The sequence below is a fragment of the Ambystoma mexicanum genome, chromosome 11, assembly GCF_040938575.1.
Source record: "Ambystoma mexicanum isolate Mex_15411 chromosome 11, UKY_AmexF1_1, whole genome shotgun sequence".
Classification (NCBI taxonomy): domain Eukaryota; kingdom Metazoa; phylum Chordata; class Amphibia; order Caudata; family Ambystomatidae; genus Ambystoma; species Ambystoma mexicanum.
The window spans coordinates 1,055,419,872-1,055,439,902 of record NC_090934.1 but is presented as its reverse complement, the minus strand read 5'-3'; the positions used below and the strand labels follow the sequence as shown (position 1 = coordinate 1,055,439,902).

The 20,031-nt window shown below is 44.7% G+C and overlaps 1 protein-coding gene across 2 annotated transcripts in view; it reads left to right on the top strand.

The window, feature by feature from the left end:
- The window catches only part of MFGE8 (milk fat globule EGF and factor V/VIII domain containing), a 386,330-nt gene that overhangs the window by 124,582 nt on the left and 241,717 nt on the right, over nucleotides 1-20,031 (top strand). For both annotated transcript variants that reach the window (XM_069624298.1, XM_069624299.1), the window contains exon 3: nucleotides 5,501-5,632. In XM_069624298.1, the coding sequence (XP_069480399.1) occupies nucleotides 5,501-5,632 (132 nt within the window). The remainder of the gene's footprint in view (nucleotides 1-5,500; nucleotides 5,633-20,031) is intronic.

The window sequence follows — 20,031 nt, the reverse complement described above, 5'->3', positions numbered from 1 at the left end:
CCCAACGTAGGACGTGGATATGGTGTCAAGGCCCCCTTTTGTTCGTCATTGTGTGCACTTCAGATTATAAATGTAAGGTACGTGCATGTGAGCTGATCATGCAATGAGGGTATGTTTGACACCCGTTCCCTTTAGTAGTTGGCATTGAGCCATAACCATGTTAACAAACGAATTACTAAAGCCACAGAGCAGATTGGTGAAGCCTTCCAGTTAATGCATCCTTTGTCATTCTGTTAACAATAATTAATTAAACAATCTATGTATTGCAATAACCAAAAACGCCTTCCTGGACCCGATTGCATGTGGGGTGAAACGGATTGGCAGGATCCAAAAAGGTGGGTTATGCCAGCCAACGTTTTTATATGGAGCTGATATTTTATTTAAACAAGTGTTCTGTTTTGGATGCGATGTCACCACAACGTTGGGAGTTCTCTTATGAAGAGTGCGTCAAACGCGCTGGGAGTCATTACGACCCTGGCGTTAAGGGTTTAACAGCGCGGTAAAAGGTGTTGGCGCCGTTAAACCCTTAACGCCTGATTACGAGGTCCCTTTGTGGCTCCCGACCTTAACGGCTGGTTTGGACCAGCCGTTAAAGTAGGGACCCGCAAAGGGACTTTCGAGGTAATTACGGTACCGCAATTTGTGGTACCGTAATTACCGCCTTCCCCAGTCCCATTGAGCCCTATGGGGCAAAAATGGGAATGTGGAAGGGCGAATGGTAAATGGGGAATTACCGCCCCGCCAACCTTGGAATGGGGCGGTATTTCCCCATTTACCATTGGTGGACTCGTTACAATACCGGCAGCAACCATGGTGCTAATAGCGCCATTGGTTACCACCGGTGTTGTAATGAGGGCCGCTGTGTTCGTCCTAATAATGTTTGATCCTCCAGCAATGGTGTTCCCTACTTTTATTATTTTTTTTATTTACTGTATCAGTTTATTACAAACGCTAACACTGGTGTTCCCTACTGGGTTGACGCCGAGACTGGGGCTATGCCCCCATCTACTCCGATAAAACCCCATCGCCTGGAACTTGACCTCCTACAATTGCTAATCATCTGAAGGTGTGTAGGCAAGCGGACCCAGATTTGGCAAAAACTGTCTACAACATCCAAGGGTATGATTATGGGTTCATGAAACTCTTACCGTGACAATAAAAACACCCATTGAAACCCCTTGTCCTGCTGGGTATCTGGTGTCTGAAGGATGTCTGCGGTATGGTGGGATGCTATCCTTTGGTTTCACAAATCCAAGATATCAGTTCGGGAATTGCAGCTTTAGAACACTGGTTACCACACTGAAACCTGGCTCTCTGTTCAGAGCTCTGCATTGGGGAACCCTGCTACGCCGCCTTGTCCTGCCACGCATGTGCCCCCTTTCTGTGTCTACTTTCTAGAGGCTGCCAAGGAAGGAGGATGACACATCCTGTAAATGATAGTCACAGCACCTGGGAGAGGTTATTCCTGATCAAAACTGAACCAGGACTTATGCTAAAAGGAAGTCTTGTTCTTTGTTCAATCATCAAAGGATCGCCCTTCACTTGCAAGAATGCATGGGTGCAAGTCGTTAACCTCAGACGAGTGAATGGGTTCCTAAATACACATAGTCTGCTCTTGCAACTGACTTTGCAATATCTTGACAGGTCTTCATGCACATTGACGTGCCAACCATTTTCCATCGCTCTCATGATATGATATATTACATGATTGGTTATTTATAACGCACTTAATACCCAGAGGTTTCTAAGCGCGGACCTGGGGATCGAACCTGTGTTGGTCCGTGAACCTGTGTTGGTCCGTGTCGTCTTGCTTCCAAGGCGAGCACGCTGCCGCTGAGCTATCCTCCCAAGAGAGCTCCTTTTTGGGATCTTACAACAAGAATTAACATTTGCCTAAATACTACAAACTTTGATTTTACTGAGCACTTAACATGCCAATAAAAGAGGCACTGAAGTCTGGGAAGTCATCCACTAAGCCTTCCTTTGATAACTGGATTCAGGGCCTTATTACTCTATCATCCAGGTAATGATATTGTACACTCTGAAGAATGCCTTTATTAAATATGACATAGTCTTGCCAGCATTTAATGTGTTGTCCACGTGCAAATTATATGTGTTTAGCTGTTTGTCTCCCGTTCTTATATCTGTTAGAAATAAATTTGTCTTTTTACCGCCTCGTGTTTTTCACCAAGTATATCACCGCACTCTGGGAAGCCAGGGTTGTTTCAAAATGTGTGCAATTTTGGTTAGCGTAGCGGTACAGACAGCGCATAATATGTACTCTAGTGTTAATAACACTTTTTTTTAAAAACTATTTATACAAGATATTTACAGCATATCGGGTAACTACCAAACCAGGCCCAGAGGGACTCTACATAAGTGATACAGTACTGCTGACCAAATACAAACAGCCTTGAGGAAGCACACAATGAGGTGAAACCTGGCGGGCTAATCTAATGTGGAAAAACTGGTCAATTGCCAAATAGTTGTTCAACTCTATGTTGGAATAAAATACAATTATATTGAATGGATATGGCAATTCTATTGATTTTCAACAGAGTCAAGCGCGGGCATCACTGTGCCATCAACACAGAAGGGCATCAGCTGTGAAGCCACCTTGGTTTTAGTAGCAGACTCGCAACAGCTTAATCCTAAAAGGAATCCTTTCCCAATGTGCTCTCTCCCTTGCTTACCTTACAATTTTACATTTTCAATTGTAACAACGCAATACAGAACAGCTCAAAATCCTTCAAAACAAAGCGCTCAGAGATGCAATGAACATCCCCAGATCGCACCATATCTCTGAGATGCGATGCAATGTGCACTGGCTCTCAACCAGCCAGAGAATCGCATTTAAATCCTTATTGCTCACCCATAAATGCCTGGCCAACCTAGCACCCAAATACCCGAGCGACACATTTCCCTTACATACCTCAATCCGACCATCCAGGGCATCTCAACATCAATGCCTTAAAATCCCTAGATATACACTAGAGCCAGAAGGGGGCAGCAGTTTCCCTGTCCTTGCAGCTGAAACTTGGAACACACTACCAGCACCCTTCAGAACAGAACCATCTTATAGCAACTTTAGAGAAAACGCCAAAAACTGATCATCTCACAGGATACGCAGTATCTACGGTCAACTTCTGTCACTCGCCTCTTCTTTCTCCCATGCTGAACATATAGCTGCGATTTAAACTGTATATACATTTGTAGCTTATGTAAACTGTATGTAAATATGTAACTCCAAGAAATGCGCCCAGATACCTGAGGGTTAGGTGCACTATATAAATAAATCCAAATCCAAATTGTACTTGTAATGAATGGCAAAAGATGGAATTGGCCGATGAATACCTTCTCTCCTCTCGTGGTTTCAAATGATGGAATCGCCATCTAGCGTTTTTTATTCGGGATGTATGCAATCTATCTTCCTTGTTTCTTCATGTAATGCTTTTATTGTACATAAAGAATAAAGCTTTCCGAAACACAGAAAAGGATATATTCAGGACCCTTTCCAGCGTTGCCCCTCTCTGCATCACCTCAATTCTAGATGAATACACACCAACCGTGCCACGGTTAGTTCAAATAGGTTGATCACTTAGTCATATTTGATGCAGTTCCTTCAAATAGGCTTGAAACTGTCCACTTGGTGGCGACTGGCCATGGTCACTCTGTGCAGTTCGCCCAACTCCAAGGCCTCGACCAGCCACTATCAAAGCTGAGCATTCCTGAGCTCCAGTGCTGATTCGCTTTTTTGCCCAGATGTATTGCTTGGCATTTTATACGCTTGTTGTATTCGGTAAGAGGACCGTATCTCTTCTAATCCCATGGCTTGCCACGGCTGTGACTCTTTCAAGAAGTTCCTTCAAGAAGTTCTCCTCTTTGGTGCAATTCATTTATCTATGGTAACACGCTTAATACTGGAGATCCGTCTCTAAGTGTGGGAAAGGGATTCAGACCTGTGTTGCTCTGCGCTGTCTTGCCCCTGAGCTATCCTTTCTTCCGTGCCGATTCAGATAACAAAGAGGTGTGCATAGCTTCCTGCGGCTGTCACACTTTTCCAATAAAGGTCGGGATCGATAGTGTCTTCATCCTCGCGTGCTTCCAATGCAGGCAGTTGCCGGTCTTGCAGAGGAAGAAAACCAGAGCACCCTTGATCTTTTTATTATTTTCACAGAATGGTGCTAGCAATGTGCTTGCAGGCCATGTCAGAACAATGCTTGTAGCCACAGGGTGATTTGAGTCGCACAGTCGTTCTGTGAAATTCAGTTCATATGCAGAAGAATACTGCTTCTCCACCACATGGTGGTTGCCAGCAAAATTCTCAGCATAATTGGGACTCATAAGTTGTGCGGTAAAATGCAGCAGTAATACTGTATACCGTCGCATTACCGTACCACCCAACTATGAGTTTGGTGGTACATTTGAGGATTCAGCTCCAGCTATGAGCGGGAGGTAAATCTGCCACCTTTTTGCCAAATTCAGGACCACCAGCAGAATTACCACTGCATGCAGTCCAATGGACTCTAATTGAATGGGGCTAATACCGCTGCCACCACCACTTTGAATCCGGTGATAATACTGCCAGACCAAGCGGCGGTAACAGTATTACAGTTCAGTGGTATCTCAGCGGATTTAGCCCCGAGATACCACCAAACTCGTAATGAGCCCCAATGTGTTTCTGTGCATGAATGTGACTCCAGGGTGCTGAATGTGTCTTCGTGCACACACACCGCATGCTATCTGAATCTGATGAACCCCTATTTCCAGCGTGAGTCGTGCACAGAACCACTCTGCTCCCTGCAGTCCGTGCAAGAGCTTGTCAAGCAAAAGGACATGGGAGGTACAGGCAGAGCTCTCACGACACGACTTTGTATGTGCACGGGACGTCTGGGCCCATGCGCTGGACCACAGGTATCCACCCACTCTCCTGTTGCTCCCATAGGGTACCAACGTTAAACACACGCATCCAGTTCACATACACCTTTTGTTGAGACTCCAGAAGTTGCAGGAGAATCACAAGAATGTGTTCCAACACGTCCTGTTATGAGGTGTCTATAGTGTTTATGTGCGCCCCGGTGCCTGCGGGCTCCAGGGCGTGATAAATAAATAAATAACCCACACTTGTACACCACGGGCTTCTTCCTCCCTAGTGTCAGCAGATCACGTTCCAATGCACCAAAGAGGACGCATCTCACCTGGCTCTCTATGATGCTAAAGACATTCCTGGTACTAACCTGAAATTCAATCATTAGCCTAGTAGCATAGGATGGGGGAGGCAACTACTTGCATCCATCCGCCCAAACATATGCCACAGTCGGGCAGAATATTGCCACTGCTTTGGTGGTGGAAGCGGTCATTTCCTCGTTAGTTATTGCGTGTCATGTGTTTTGTATAATTGCTTTGACTGCCGCCGAAAAATAATCCGATAGCAGGCCAATTGAGGGGCATCGAGGTACTGCTTTACATGCATTTTGACATTCCCTGGCTTTCCTTTCAGGGCCTTGCCACCCAAATCCTTGCCATCACAATGCAGAGTGCCAGCTGATCTCCAGCACCCGCCGAGGGGATTCATTCACCGAATATGTCTGCAAGTGCCCCCCTGGATATGCGGGGATCCACTGTCAAAAGAGTGAGTATGTTCGATGTTCGCGTTTCTGCGACTGTGCGTTCCTCGTTACTCTGTTTTATGATTGAATTTAAAGTCATTGCACTTTCATGCACCGAGGAGAAGCGTCTTCCAGCCCACTGCTGGCCATGCAGTCTGTGCTACGATTACACAGTGTAAAGTACTTCCTTCAGCCCTGTAGCATCTTTGTAACTGGGTCAATGGAGCAATTGGCAAAGCTGCATTGAGGGCATCGCGGCTCCCTAAACAGATGCAAGAAGAAGCTTGCGATTGGTTCTTCGATGGGCCCTATCCAACACCCCTTAGTGCAGGTCTTATGGTGCCCTGCAGTGCCTGTAGAAGGAATTGGGGCAATTTTAGTCAGGACTTCCCTTGACTAAGACTGGAACAAATATTAAGAATTCAGATCATTTGTAATTTTAGTGTCCCAAATATGGGTGATTCTGATTTATATTTCTGAATGAATGAATGAATGAATGATGACCCCACCCCCCCTCACCCCACAAAATGCAAAATGTTCTTGCATGCTGAACAAACACTGCCAGGTGAGCCTGTACACATTTTTGTATAGCGGGTGGAGCATGGGGTCAACCCCACTTGACACCACAGTCATGCCACTCTCATTATGCTCACTCCATTCATTCGCCGACTCACTTTAGCACACATTCAGTAGTGAGTGAATGTGCAAGCTTGTGTTGGAGAGTCTGAATATGGGTGTGTGGGAATGTGCCGTCAAATGAGAGAGCGACTGAATGCATTTGAAAATTGTGTGTGTTTGAGAATGTAGGCTTTGGGCTGGAGAAATGCTGTTGCTGCTCGCCTACACCAAAAAGGCGGTTCGACAAGCAAAGCTAGCCTTCTGAATGTGATAGAATTTGGAGCTAGGGTGCAGCCAAGGCAATTATACCAAGCAACCGCGTAAGCTAGAATGGATACCAGCCGGCACCACAATTGCAGACTTCTCACAAAGTTGTGTGTGTGTGTGTATGTAGATACTCTTTCACTCTTTCTCTGTGGCAAGGGGGCCTGTTGGATCCGGGATCAGACGAGGGGCACGGCAAAGGCCTAGATCTGCTGGTGGTTGTAGAGCATGAACTGTACAAAACAATGGAAGTTCCCCTGTGCATGTGATGCCAATAACCCAGCTCTTTGAGTGCTTGACCATGCAATGGACATGACTAGCACATACTTAGAATCATTGTTTGTATGATGACAAAACCTTGCAAATGGTTTGAATACTTGGGCATAAAATGGCAAAACCTGGCATTTGGCATGAGCCCTTTAAGATTGAGGGAGCAGACGGTCAGCTGTAAAAGACGGAGAGAACATCATAGCAGGGCAGGAAGAAGGTGTTGAAAGGAATAGTAGGTGAAAACAATGAAGGAGGCGGGGGAGAAAGGGGAAGCAGAGGTTGGAGTAGACCCTCAGGAAGAAGGAATCGAGTATACCAAAGGGCAGTTTGAAGAGTAACATGGAGCGCGGCAGAGAGAAGAGACCATCTAGTGTAAAGGTGGGAGGCCAAGGAAAGAGACGCAGAAGCAAGTCAAGGAGGTGGCAGTGAGGGGGGGAGTGGAGTGTATGGGAAAGGGAGGCTGGCTAGGAGACAGGTCGTTATGGGGAGAAAGAGGCGGTAAAGAACTGAGAGGAGCTTGGCAGACAATTGAACGAGGGAGCTTGAGATATTGAGTTGCAAAGGAGACTGGATCCAGTAGAAGAGGTGAAGACGGGAGGAGGCGGCACAATCGGAAGGTTTTCAGGACTGCAGGGGTGGACAGGGGTGAGCCTCGGAGGGCCGGTGGACACGAGCACATGGCCGAGCAGTGCACGTAAGGAGAGGAAGGCAGGTGAGGAGAGGGTAGGATGTGCACAAGTTGCTCTAGGTCTGAGATAATTGCAGCCCATTGGTGAGGAAGGTGAGGATGAAGGTTTATTTATTTTATTGTGCATTTATAAGGCGCTTATACATCAGCAAATTGTGTTTCAAAGCACCCACAGGGCAAAGGGGAGAGAACAAGGGAACAAATTGGGGGCAAGACCTGGACTATAAGACAGGGGGGGTGGTGGTAGGGCAGAAGGGGCAAGACTTTGGAGAAGTTATGGTTACCAAGGTCTTGGCGGGCACTAATGTGTGACTGCAGGTGGGGACCAGAGGACCAGGAAAGAGGGCCTCCCTCCTCGGAATGGAGAACTAGAAGCAGACGGCCAGAGTCTACCAGGTGAGGAGTCTGAAGAAAAGTGCAGGTGGCACTAAAAATCCCCAGGAGTCGGGCTGAGATGAACCAATCGAGATCTTAAAACTGTTCAACCCAGAGTGACGTCCTCTTGCTGATCACCACTGTTGTAACCATTTCATGGTTTATCCACGGAGACAGGATCTTGTAAAGCCAAGGAGGAGGAGCCGGCCTTCTGGGCTTGAAATAATGAAATTTTTGTCTTAGTTGGCACACACCTGTAATAAACCCCAATTGTACGGTCCCTTTCTGAGTCTGTCTCCTGTTGATCCTACTTGGCTTTGTCGCAGCTGTGCATAGACTATCCCTTCTCCGATAAAAAACTCCTGCCATCATATATAGCACTTCCCCAAAGCCGCCTTTATTGTCTTCCTCCATTCATTGGTAAATTCAAAAGGGCCCACGATGCAGACTTGAAGTACAAGCCTGGCACATGGTGCCTCCCTCCTTCTTAGGGACCCCAAACTAGTGCTTAAGGGCTGCAATGGTTGGTGTGCCTGTGGGGTTTCGCCTATATATTTGCTTCTGAAAACACAACTCTTGGCGAAGTCCTGATGCAGGTGCTTGAGTTGATGTTCCTCACCAGCACAAGGACGTGGAGTAACACCACCTTGCGCTACTTTGTTTCTGGTGTTTAGTCATGTAGCTCTGGGCTGTGAAGTGGAGGACAGCTGCAAAGGACCTGCTACCCTTGTGATGGTGTACACCATTCTGTTATTGGGCGATCCCTCCTGGTCCTCTGCTATTCCACCTCAGTGATGAACCTCGAACATACTGTTCAACCTGTGGAAATGGATGGTCGGGGTAATAGTGCAAATTAAGGGATACATTGCACTAGTTTAGGCATTGGGGGGACTCTCCTTACTCTGACCATATTCCCCCAACTTAAACATTGCTTTGTTCCTAGGCTGCAGATATCCTTCCCCTGGTTTATTGCCACACAGAGGTTCACACAGACAGTCTTACTCCCAGACATTCCGGCCCTATGAATGTTAAATGAGGAGCTTTTTAATTCTCACAAATAAAAACACTTGTGATGAGGGTGCCTCCCTCCCCTTGGCTCGTTTCCCGAAGGTTTCAACCCCAGGCAAAGGGACTCTCCTCCCCTCGTCAATCCACTGCCAATGATACCACAGCCAACCTGGTACACTACCCTGCCAGGTACTGTGGCTATGAAGATTTGGCATGCTGCACTCTTCATATGGGTGCGAGGCCAGACTTTATAACTGTCTTTTACTGCTTCTGTTGCTTCTACTTCTTCAGCACTACTTCCTTAGACTTCAATGGGTCCTTGACACTTATGTAGTTTTGAGGGGCTTTCCCAGTTTCATATGGCTTGCAGAAAACGCTCTCAGATTTCTTATAGCTCAGCACCTTGTTTGGGTGATTCCTTAGACTTCAATGGGTCATTGACCCTTCTGCGCTCTTTGGGGTCTCCCTGTGCCTTCCCGCCCCCCTGCATACCTTTTCACTTGGTCCATGAGGGTTGCAATCCTCAGTAACACCAGGATTGCAGCTTTGCCTGGTCTCTTGGGACATCCTTCGACGGCTCAACAGTTGATCTGTTCTAGTGAGGTAGTCTCCTGTTTCCCTTAGTCTCTTGGAGACTACTGATGCTTCAGGGTTTCCCCAGTGAGAGGGACTCCAGCTACCCTCATTTCCCCACAGGCTACTGGGGATCAAGGGTTCCCACTCTCTGTTGTCTACAGCTCCTTCTGTTTCAGCATTGGATTCATGCTCCCTGCTCCTCCAGGCAAGGCTTGACAACACTTCCTTGTTTCCCTCCTCTATTCCTTGATTCCCTCCTCTATTCCTTGATTCCCTCCTCTAGTTCTACTCCCGATTAACCAATCAGAAGCCAGTAACCACTAGAATGTACCTTGCGGTTCTCAAGTGTAGTCCTCATGCTTCCGTGCATCTCCCTCGTCACAGTAATGATCTTTGAACTTGCTTGTGAGTCATTGGGGATCTTCCTCATTACAGTAATGGGAAAGGGATCTTCACTTGGGTAACCCCCTATTCTTCCTCGTCCCAACACTTTCTAGGATAATGGCAAGGTGACCACAACTAATGAGCTTATTAGGGAGGGGGTTTTTCTTAACTTGTTAGGAAGGGTGTCTAGGGTCAGGTCAAGAGTGGGATACTGCTTCCTTCGTGGGATATCATCGTAGAAAGGTGTTACTCCCCCTTTCGGAGTGACAACGCCTTGCGCTTCGTCACACTCTACACAACATTCCCTTTCTGTATACCCCATTCTACTTTTCCCTACTCAACATCCTTCTTAACAATACTTAAATATATACATATAACCAGAGCTCCAGATAAGGTGGGTACCAGGCCTTTTTACGCATGAAAATCTTGTAAATACGCAAGCTTTATTATTTTCCTGGGTACATTTAGACACAGGTTTAGAACAGAGGGCAGTGCAAAGGTCAGGTTACTTGACAGAAACCAGAAGGCTTCTTGTGATTTTTATCTACATGGATGTAATTGCAAGCCACCTCTGAAACAGAATGTATTTCTCTGAAGCCTTTCAAAAAAATAAACTGCACACTGATAAAAGGAATGGTTTATTTCCATTCAGCTAAAGAAGCACTCTGCATGTTTTACTAGAATTTTAGGATTGTATAATTAATAAGATGGAAAACTAAGTTGCAATTGAGATTTTTTTTAACAAGTTATTCTTTTTTTTTCCAGTGAAAGCAAACCAGTATTGCACCATTGTATTTTTCAGAGTTCCAGTGCTGTGTGCATAAGCATGCAGAGGCAGATCATTTTTACACTTCTAAATTAATTTATACTCTTAATTATAAAAGCAGTGTGTAAAATGAGGACTAGGTACAGTCTAGTTTACATCAATTCAACCTTGCCGTCAATGGGGTACATTACTATAAATGGTCTGTGGCAGCAGAGTCTTTGCTCAAGGGTAATTGTCATTACCCTGATCACAGGGTATTTTACAGGTGTTCTAGCCTCTCAAATCTTCAAGACTACAAATAAACCACCCAAAACCTGTCTCTCAAGAAAGTGCAAGCGCTGTTTAAAAACAAACAAATGAAAGTTACATTGGTAATTGAAATAGAAACTCAGCAAAACCTGTCCCTGTGATAATCCAGATAGGTATTTAACTTTATGTAGCGTTTCATAAATAGTTTGTCATACATCTAGGTACTGTGATCATTATACCTCAGTCGATACTCAGTTAACCAACCTCTGAAGGATGTTAGCCAATAAGATAGCTCAGCCGGTTGAGCACTCTTTGCTGCAATCTCTGTGTGATCTGTGGGTTGCGGGTACGAATCCCGGCAAGTCCAACTCAGCCTTTCATCCTTTCGAGGTCGAAAAAGGAGTACTGACTTTGGTTTGGTTGTAATTGTGATAAATATGTTCTATGTACAGCACTCTGCCAAAAGAGCTATATAAATAATCATTTGACCACTAGAGTAGATATAGAATTTAGCATGGAGTCCTTGCCTCTCTGCACTGTTGAATCATAACATTGGCATACCATTAGGTAGTAATAGCTCCAGGAAATTAGGACTTTCATTAAATGTCAAAAGGCAATTCTGCTATCGAGTCTCAAAACACACAATACACATTCATGTTTGCTTTACTATATAATTGGCTAGGTTTTAGTGATTTCAACATTTAATTAATATACAGGAGAGCTCAAATGGCCAGAAATAATGAAAGGTGTATTCTGTCACAATGCAGAAAGCTGCCGTATAGTAATGATTTCCATACAGTTTTTTTCACACGTTGGCTGGATGTCGCATACATTTTACTCTCTTGCGAAGGAGAAAAGTCATTTTTACTCTTTTAAAATCACATTTACTCTCAAAGTTTAAAAATAGAGAGTAACATACTCCCACCTCAAAATCTTATCTGGAGCACGGCATATAACTATACAGACATATATACACGGACCTACACCACATATACAACATATAACACTATATAAACAGTATGTCACAATGGGGGATGACTGCCTCGTGACATTCGCCCCGGTGCACCTGAAGACTAATTGAGGTTTTACCATTGACACATTTAACTTGGTTATCCAACGTGTTAAACAGTTCAAATTGAATTTGTCAGTGCCTCCCTCTCTTTCCTCACATTTGTTGTTCTATCGGCCACGCATTTTGGGAGAGCACACATTCAAATGGTTGTGTCTAATAAGAATGTCCTTTAACAAAATAGATCAAATTACTGATAATAGGGCAGAAACATTAGGGTTCAGTGAAGAAGCAAACCGCATTCTGTCATTGATCAAGCTAACGAGTGAAGACCTAACTACATCAGAAAAGCCAGAGGCACTCATCAGACAACTAGAGTGGAAAATACGTTGTGAAATTAACCTTAAACTACACGCTTTGACTTTAGTGCGCTATTACAAAGCACAAAGAATCCCCCGTGGACTGAGAGTTAATCTTGAACCAACCTTATGTAAAGAAAACCCAGCATTCGTGAAGAGGTGGCGCCAGATACTAAATAAATGCTAGTTGGATCTAATACTCATTACCATAGAGGAGTTAGCTCATAACCTTAAATCTTTGATCGAAGATGTTGGAATTCTCAAGGCATCATTGAGCTACTGAGAGGATCAACTTAAAGATGTACTGGGCGACACCAATCAAAAATTACAAAAATACAAACAGGAATTAGAGACCAAAAAGATACGCAAGTTTAGATGAGACACAATCGATTATAATTTGGACATAGTATACACATGGCAGGAGTACTATGGGCATCGTCCTAATAAACCATATCAGAGACAGACACCAAAGCCATCCACACCACAAACCGAAACTACAACCTTGGACGCCTCAAGTGAGGAATTGGATCCAGTAACAACACCGGAAGTTCCCCAACCTACTGGCTCTCGAGACGAGACGATATTAACTGAAGAACCGCCTTTTTTAGAAAAGGACCAACAAGACGTGGTCAAGAGAAGAAACGCACAGAGAAAGAAGACCCAGAAAAAGACCTAGTGATTAACATATCTTCTTATACTCTCACCCGCCTTGAACTACAGGTTCTCCGGAAGGGACTGTCCTTTGTTCCTCAGAGCAGTAGTACACTTTTGAAAGAAAAGATAGATTTTTTCAGATTATTAAGAAAAATGAAGCTGAAGTTGTTTTTTGATGCTCTCGATGAGGACCGAGACCAGGATGAACCGGGCGAGTTTCTTGAATTCAACCCTAAAAGTCATTTTAATCCACAAGTACAGAACCATGTTCTATCCACATTTGAGAAAATTATCCTTCAAGACTTCAAGAAACTCCAATTCAAAAGTAGTGGATATGGTAACTTTACTATGTGTGAGAGACAAACCTTAAAAAATCTATTGGACAACCAAACAATAATTTTTAAACCAGCAGACAAGGGTGGCGCTCTTATATTAATCGACAGGAGTGACTACTTGGAGGAAATTGAGACAACTGGCGGACACAGAAACATACAACGAAACATACTTCAACCCCACTAATCAGATTATGACATTAATTGAGGAAACCTTCAATGAAGCAGAACAGATGGGGACGATTTCTGAGAAAGCGCACAAATTCTTAAATAATAAACATCCTATTACGCCCGTCCTTTGCATACTGCCCAAGATCGATAAGAGACTAGTGAAACCTCCAGGGCGCCCGATCATCGCAGCAACCAATAGTATTTTGGCACCTCTAGCCCAATACCTGGACCGGATTCTGCAACCATTGATTCAGGGTACAGAAACTTACTTGAAGGATACAATGGACTTTCTGAAAAAAACTACAAAATGTACAATTTGTGGAGGAACGTGACATGCTCTTTACAATGGACGTCACGTCCCTCTACACAAACATAACTCATGAAACAGGATTAGAGGCGGTTGAATGGTTGTTGCTAAGATCAGCAGACTGTAAAGCAGATAGTGTTTGTCCTTACCTTATTGAAGTTAGTTTTAATGAACAACTTTTTCAAGTTTGGCGAATGTTTCTTTCTACAGATCTCGGGAACCAGCATGGGGGCAGCAATGACCCCATGCTATGCCAACATCTTTGTTCTTTTTAGAACATGAATACGTATTAACATCTCCAAGATGGTCTCGCCATTTGTCACTATATACATGTTATATCGATGACCTCTTCGGAATCTGGACGGGTCCGAAGGAAGAACTTCAGCAGTTCTTTTGCATGATGGATCATATGAACCCAAGAATAAAATTCACAACATCCACCAGTGAAACCAAAATCCATTTTTTGGACGTTGAAGCTTATGCAAAAGATGGGGAAAGTTGAAACACGCATCTTTACAAAGGAAACAGACAGGAACAGCTTGCTCCTAGCAACGAGTTTCCATGCACAAAGAACTCTGGACAGTGTACCACTAAGTCAATTCCTACGGTATAGAAGGAATATCTCGGAACCCACAGAATATTCAAGGCAATCATCCTCTTTACAGACTAAGTTCATTGAAAGGGGATATAACAGAAGTCTGAGTTCAGAGGTAAAAGAAAAAGTGAACCTTATCCAAAGGGAAACCCTTTTGACACCAAAGCCAACCAAAGATCATCAAAACCTGGTATACGTTACTACACATTCAACCCAGAGTAAAAGGATAAAAAGAATCATTCAGAAACATTGGCCCATGTTGCAAATGGATCCAAAACTACAACAACTCTTTCCGGAAATTCCAACATTTGCTTACAGGAATAACAAGTCACTACGTAACAGTTTGATCAGAGTAGACATAACAACCACAAGAATAGGAACATCTACTCATAAAGGAACCATACCATGCTTGAATTATCAGCATTGCGGCAACATAATTAAAGGGAACACTATCAGACATCCACACACGGGGAAAGCCATCTCCCTTAAGCATTCCTGCACATGCGACTCATCCAACGCCATCTATGGCTAAAGTGCCTTTGTGGCCTGTTCTATGTAGGCATGACCAGTAGAAAGGCAAACACACGCTGGGGAGAGTATAAATCAAATATTAGAGTGAAGAGTCAAAAGTTGCCAGTTTGCACTTCTCAGTAGCGCAACTGAAATGTGTTATACTGGAACCGGTTAAACTGAGCCCTAGAGGCGGTGATATAGTGAGAAAATAACATCGGAGGGAAATTATGTGGATCGATTTACTTGACTGTCTTAGCCCAAGAGGCATGAATGTAGACTTTGATTTGATGTGTTATGTCTGAGTCCAATGGAACATTCAGTCAATCGAGGCTTAGACTGTGAACGTTGTTTGATATCCTTAGGTAATTGGAATCTAACGACGGCAGGACTATGTATAGAATGATGAAAGTGAATTAATTAGCATTAACACCTGGTACTGATAAAGTGAAAAGAGTAATAGGACAGAGGTCGATGTAGGATCATGGCCTTCTGAGTCTAAGGAGGATAAAGGTGTGGATTTACATCCTATTACATATACAGTGTGGCTTATTATTTTGCTACATGGAGAATCTGATCTGGGGGACCTGGGGACTCGAGCAGACATTGACTGCGTCATCCCCACTCACCCGGACAATGCTCCATGCAACACAATCCTCAACTTGTCAAATATACAGTGTGACTTATTGTTTTGCTTCTTGGAGAATGTGAACTGGGGGACCTCGGGACCCGAGCAGATGATGTCTGCCTTATCCCCACTCACCCGGACAATTCTCCATGGAACATAATCCCCTTCATGAATAGTGATCTATTATGTTTAACCCGAAAGGAGACAAGCTGCCTTTTCTCGGTAGGCAATATATAGGGTGCGTAGGGATGAGACACAATTTACTATGATTGTTTCTTCGTAAGAGCAAGAAAATCAATTTAATCCTCCTCTATAGTTGGAGATTACACTTGTGAAATGCACAACTCAGGTAATACGTTACATCCCTCGACACATGCAACCCTAGTCTGCACAGTGTCCCTATACACGTACACCATACACACTTTGAGAAAAATATTTGATCTATTTTATATGGACTCCTGCAGGGTCGACCTGCCGAGATTTGAAGCACTGCAGCCATTCCACAATCAGCCTGCAGATGGGCAGAATAGAGTATATACCCATGCGCGAAGGAGACACGTCTCCATCCCATGAATAGGATTATGCTGTAGATGCTACAGATAGTATAACCATGCGCAGAGGAACACCGGTCCCATTCCACAGACCGCGTTGTTCTCTTTGCGCATGCGTTTTTGACTAAACAGTATGAAACAACAACATCCGGGCTAGAGTTCGTTACACTCATGCCGGACGCCAGAAGCCTCACTTGTCTCCCGATAAGAGGTAAGCGACAAAAGTTTATCGCCTAACACGGGCCTTACGAGTTCTTGTAGCCCGCGTAGTCCGTAATCGTAAGTAGTTATACTCGCATGAAATATGAAGTTAATGCATGACTGCCTCGAAGCCACTCAACTGACGTAGCTGTTTGTTTAGCTCCTGTTACTAACTCACAGGACACTTCTCCGTTTGGGAGAGCATAGAGCTCGGCTAATCTCTCTTTATACACTGAACACGGGTCATCTACCTAAGACGGTTAGGTGGATTGCTTCGGATACTTTAGACACACAACAAATATAGCATACAAACCACGCGTGTGCAAACTTTAGTGTCTTGAATCTCCTGAAGTTGTAATCACTCTACACTTCTTTTTGCCTCTATTTTAGAGTCTTGTTTTTGAGTTGGCCCGTTTGAGGTGGAAAGTGCCACACACAAATGTGAATGTGCGCAGTCGCATCCCAACACGAGAGTGTGGTTAAAGACTGGAGTCATAGATCCCATCAGTATAACTCCGAGGTGGGTCATGATTTATTATCTTGTTTGAATCGGTTGAATCTAGTTTGAAAACAGCAATAATAGCTGGCCCTTTTCTACATTTCCCTATAGGGATTGAAGGTGTGGATATACCTATGTTTTGCAACCAGTAGCATTCTTTGCCCTGAAGATGGTAATTTTTTGTATAGTCCGAAACGCTTTGGCAGCACAGTGAATGATTGGTGTCATTTGGGATCGGTGACTTTCAATCTAAGGATTCCTTTTCTTTGTGATTAAAAGCGGACAGTGCGAACATAGGCCAAGGAAACTTTTACAATTGTGCCTATAAAATGTTTTTTGATGATAAGGCTTTGTTAAAAACAGTGCTCTACACTGTTGGTTTGCCAGGTGAAGGCGACTCATATGTTATACACATAGAAATGTGAAATACGTTTTGAGGAGTAATTGTCCTTTCAAGATTTTTAATGTAAACTTTGTGGTGTTACCTTCTTTTTCTTTTCTGAAAATACAAAAATACTTGGTGTTTGAAGTAAAAACCCAGTTTGTGTCATAAAATTGTTTCATTGAAAACACTGGGTAAAATTGTGTTGAATGGAAACACTTGAAATTGTGAATCTGCAAAATGAGAAATGTTTATATTTAAAAACATCTTAATTAACTACCATGTCTGGGAGAAAGCATTGACCTCCCCGAACTAAGTACACCTATCCTTTGAAAAGAGATCAATAATAAATAGGACACACAGGAAAAATTACAGGCAGTAGAGTACATGTCAGACTCTGTTAACCTGCTACACTGACAGTATTGGGATCTATCTCCCCTTGGCGTGCACTGGTGGTAGGCGCGCAGCAATACACGTCTTTTGCCTAGTTTACCGATCAGTCCCGAGTGGCCTCGTGACATCCGCCCCGGTGCACCTGAAGACTAATTGAGGTTTTACCATTGACGAATTTAACTTGGTTATCCAAAGTGTTAAACAGTTCAGATTGAATTTGTCAGTGCCTCCCCCTCTTTCCTCACATTGGATGACTGCTGCAGTCAGCCACCCCCTTAACAGTACCTTCAAGGACAGTCTCTTGTGACCCTGGCATCTTGAGGGCTGGCTTTCTGGCTGAAGGGGTCGCTGTGTGCCGGTATCCTAGTGGGGGCCTGGCCCCTCTTCTTTCTTCAGGGTAGCCCCGTTCACCACATGTGCTCTGCTGGCCTTCTGAGCGACCATCTGCGCAAGTAGGTGTCCTCCCGCTATCACCGCGACTCTCTACCGCCTCTTTCATTCTTCTGGTTGGCCGGGTTGCAGTGGAGGCCACCAATGATCGCTGACGTGCCTGCAGCCCTTTTTAAATCTTCACGGAGGGCCCCGTTGGCTGACATCCATCAGGGGCCTGTGGCAGTCGACTTGCCCATAGCATGAGACTTTAGGCCCATTGGCTCACTCTACAGGGGGATCCACACAAGCCCACCACACCCAAAAGCCTGGGACCCACTTGAGGCAGAGGCCCCCCAAGTAAGTATGTTTCTCATTCTCTGCTGTCTTTTTCTTCTCTCTTCCTTCATGTCCTTTTCTAACTGTCTTTTTCTAACTCCCACTTTACTTTAATCCTCTCAGGATTCTTGCGCAGCCCATTCTTAGTCTGTAGAGTTATGGTACTTTCTTCTTCTTCTTCTTCTTAATTATCGGATGCGTGGGGGGACCCACGCAGGTGCGTCCCCATCCTAAAGGATGATGTGCACCCTGTTATGGTACTTTGTTTTCCTTTCATTTCTTAACATTCCATCCAGCCCCATGGTCGGCTGAATGGTTTGATCCAAAGCCCAACACATTGAACACACAAACATAAATAAAACATACCATACACATTTAATGAAGTACATTTTTTACCCGGGTGTCTGCACCTTTATGTCTAGGTGTTCCATTAGGGGACAAGCACATTGCCCCTACTAGCCGGGCCCTGTGGGGCCACAGGCTGCATACAGCTAGTCCAGAACAGCGAATAACAAATGACCATAGGGTTGAACAACAGAGACGACATCTTCACTGGTCTGAAGGGCATCCATTGGCTGCTGCTAAAATACAGAGCTACTCTCACAACACTGTGCTTGGTGCAAAGGGCAATCTGGAACAGCGGCCCCTCTAACGAGTCGAGTTGGCACGGCCCTCCAAGTAGTCTGTTTGCCCAACACAAGGCTCCTTGGGGCGCAAAGACACTAATGACTTGACAAAGGAGGCATTTGTCTTCATATTCTCAGGCTTAAGATGTAGAAAGAGTTGCCTACAAGCTTGAGATTAGAGGAAAACCTTTCTGTGCTTCAAAGAAAGAGTTGAAATCATTTTGCCTAACAATGGGCCTCATTACAAGTGTGGTGGTCCAGAAACAAGGGTGCCGGTAAGCTCACTGGCACACTTGTTTCAGGACCGCCACTCTACGAGTATGCCTGCCAGGGCTACTGTGCCCAACAGGTCTGACCCTGCTGGGCGCAGCGACCTCCGGTAGGCAGATTCGTCACAGAAGCACTGGCACTGAGTATGTGGAAATGGTCGTGCCTTCCATGTGCAAGCAGCTGGGGCATGGAATGCGTTACCAGAACTCCTGCAGAAAGAAGAAAACCATCTGGCCTTCAGAAAACAGCTGAAGACTGCCTTGTTTGAGTAATGAGAAGTTGCTGCTCATGGTTCTGTCGAGCGCCTGGATGCCCTCAGGCTTTGGCGCGATATAAATATGTTAACATAACATAACACAGTTAGCAATGGTGCCAGTGCTTCCATCTCCCTATGGGACTCCATGGGAATGGGGACTTACAAAATCTGGTGCCTAATTTCCCACGCCACCGGGACTTGTAATGTCCTGGTGGCACCGGGAAGGCAGGGCCCGATTTGGAGTTACAGGGTTACCACCCACCTCGTAACGAGGCCCAATGTCTCTCCCTGATCCTATTTAGACCTACCCGAAGAGCTACTTTAGCTTGTTCTACTAAGGAGACCCTTCTATTCCTCCTACCCCTAGCATCCACCCTGCTTGGTGCTGTCACAGCACATGAATGAATCTCCCCATCATAGGCTGCCCAAGACCTTTGGCCTAAGTACCACCAGCTGGTCACCTCTACCACTCTCCTAACGATGGCATGATCTACCCACCACCTCCCACAAAGCATGAGAAGACGCGCATCACAAGAACCCCACACAATTAAGCGGTCTGCTGGGGCGAGATCCCCTTGTTCCTCATGGAGAGTGAGCCCCACTAACAGTCTAGACTGAAATCGAACCTGTGGTGCTGCGAGTCGTAAGGCGAGCACGTTACTCCTGAGCTATCCTTCCGCTACAAAATAAATCAGCTGAAATGTAAATTTCCCTTCCCATTTTTTTTAGGCCAAATGTATCACCTTTTACCTAAAGTTAAATACTTGTGAGTC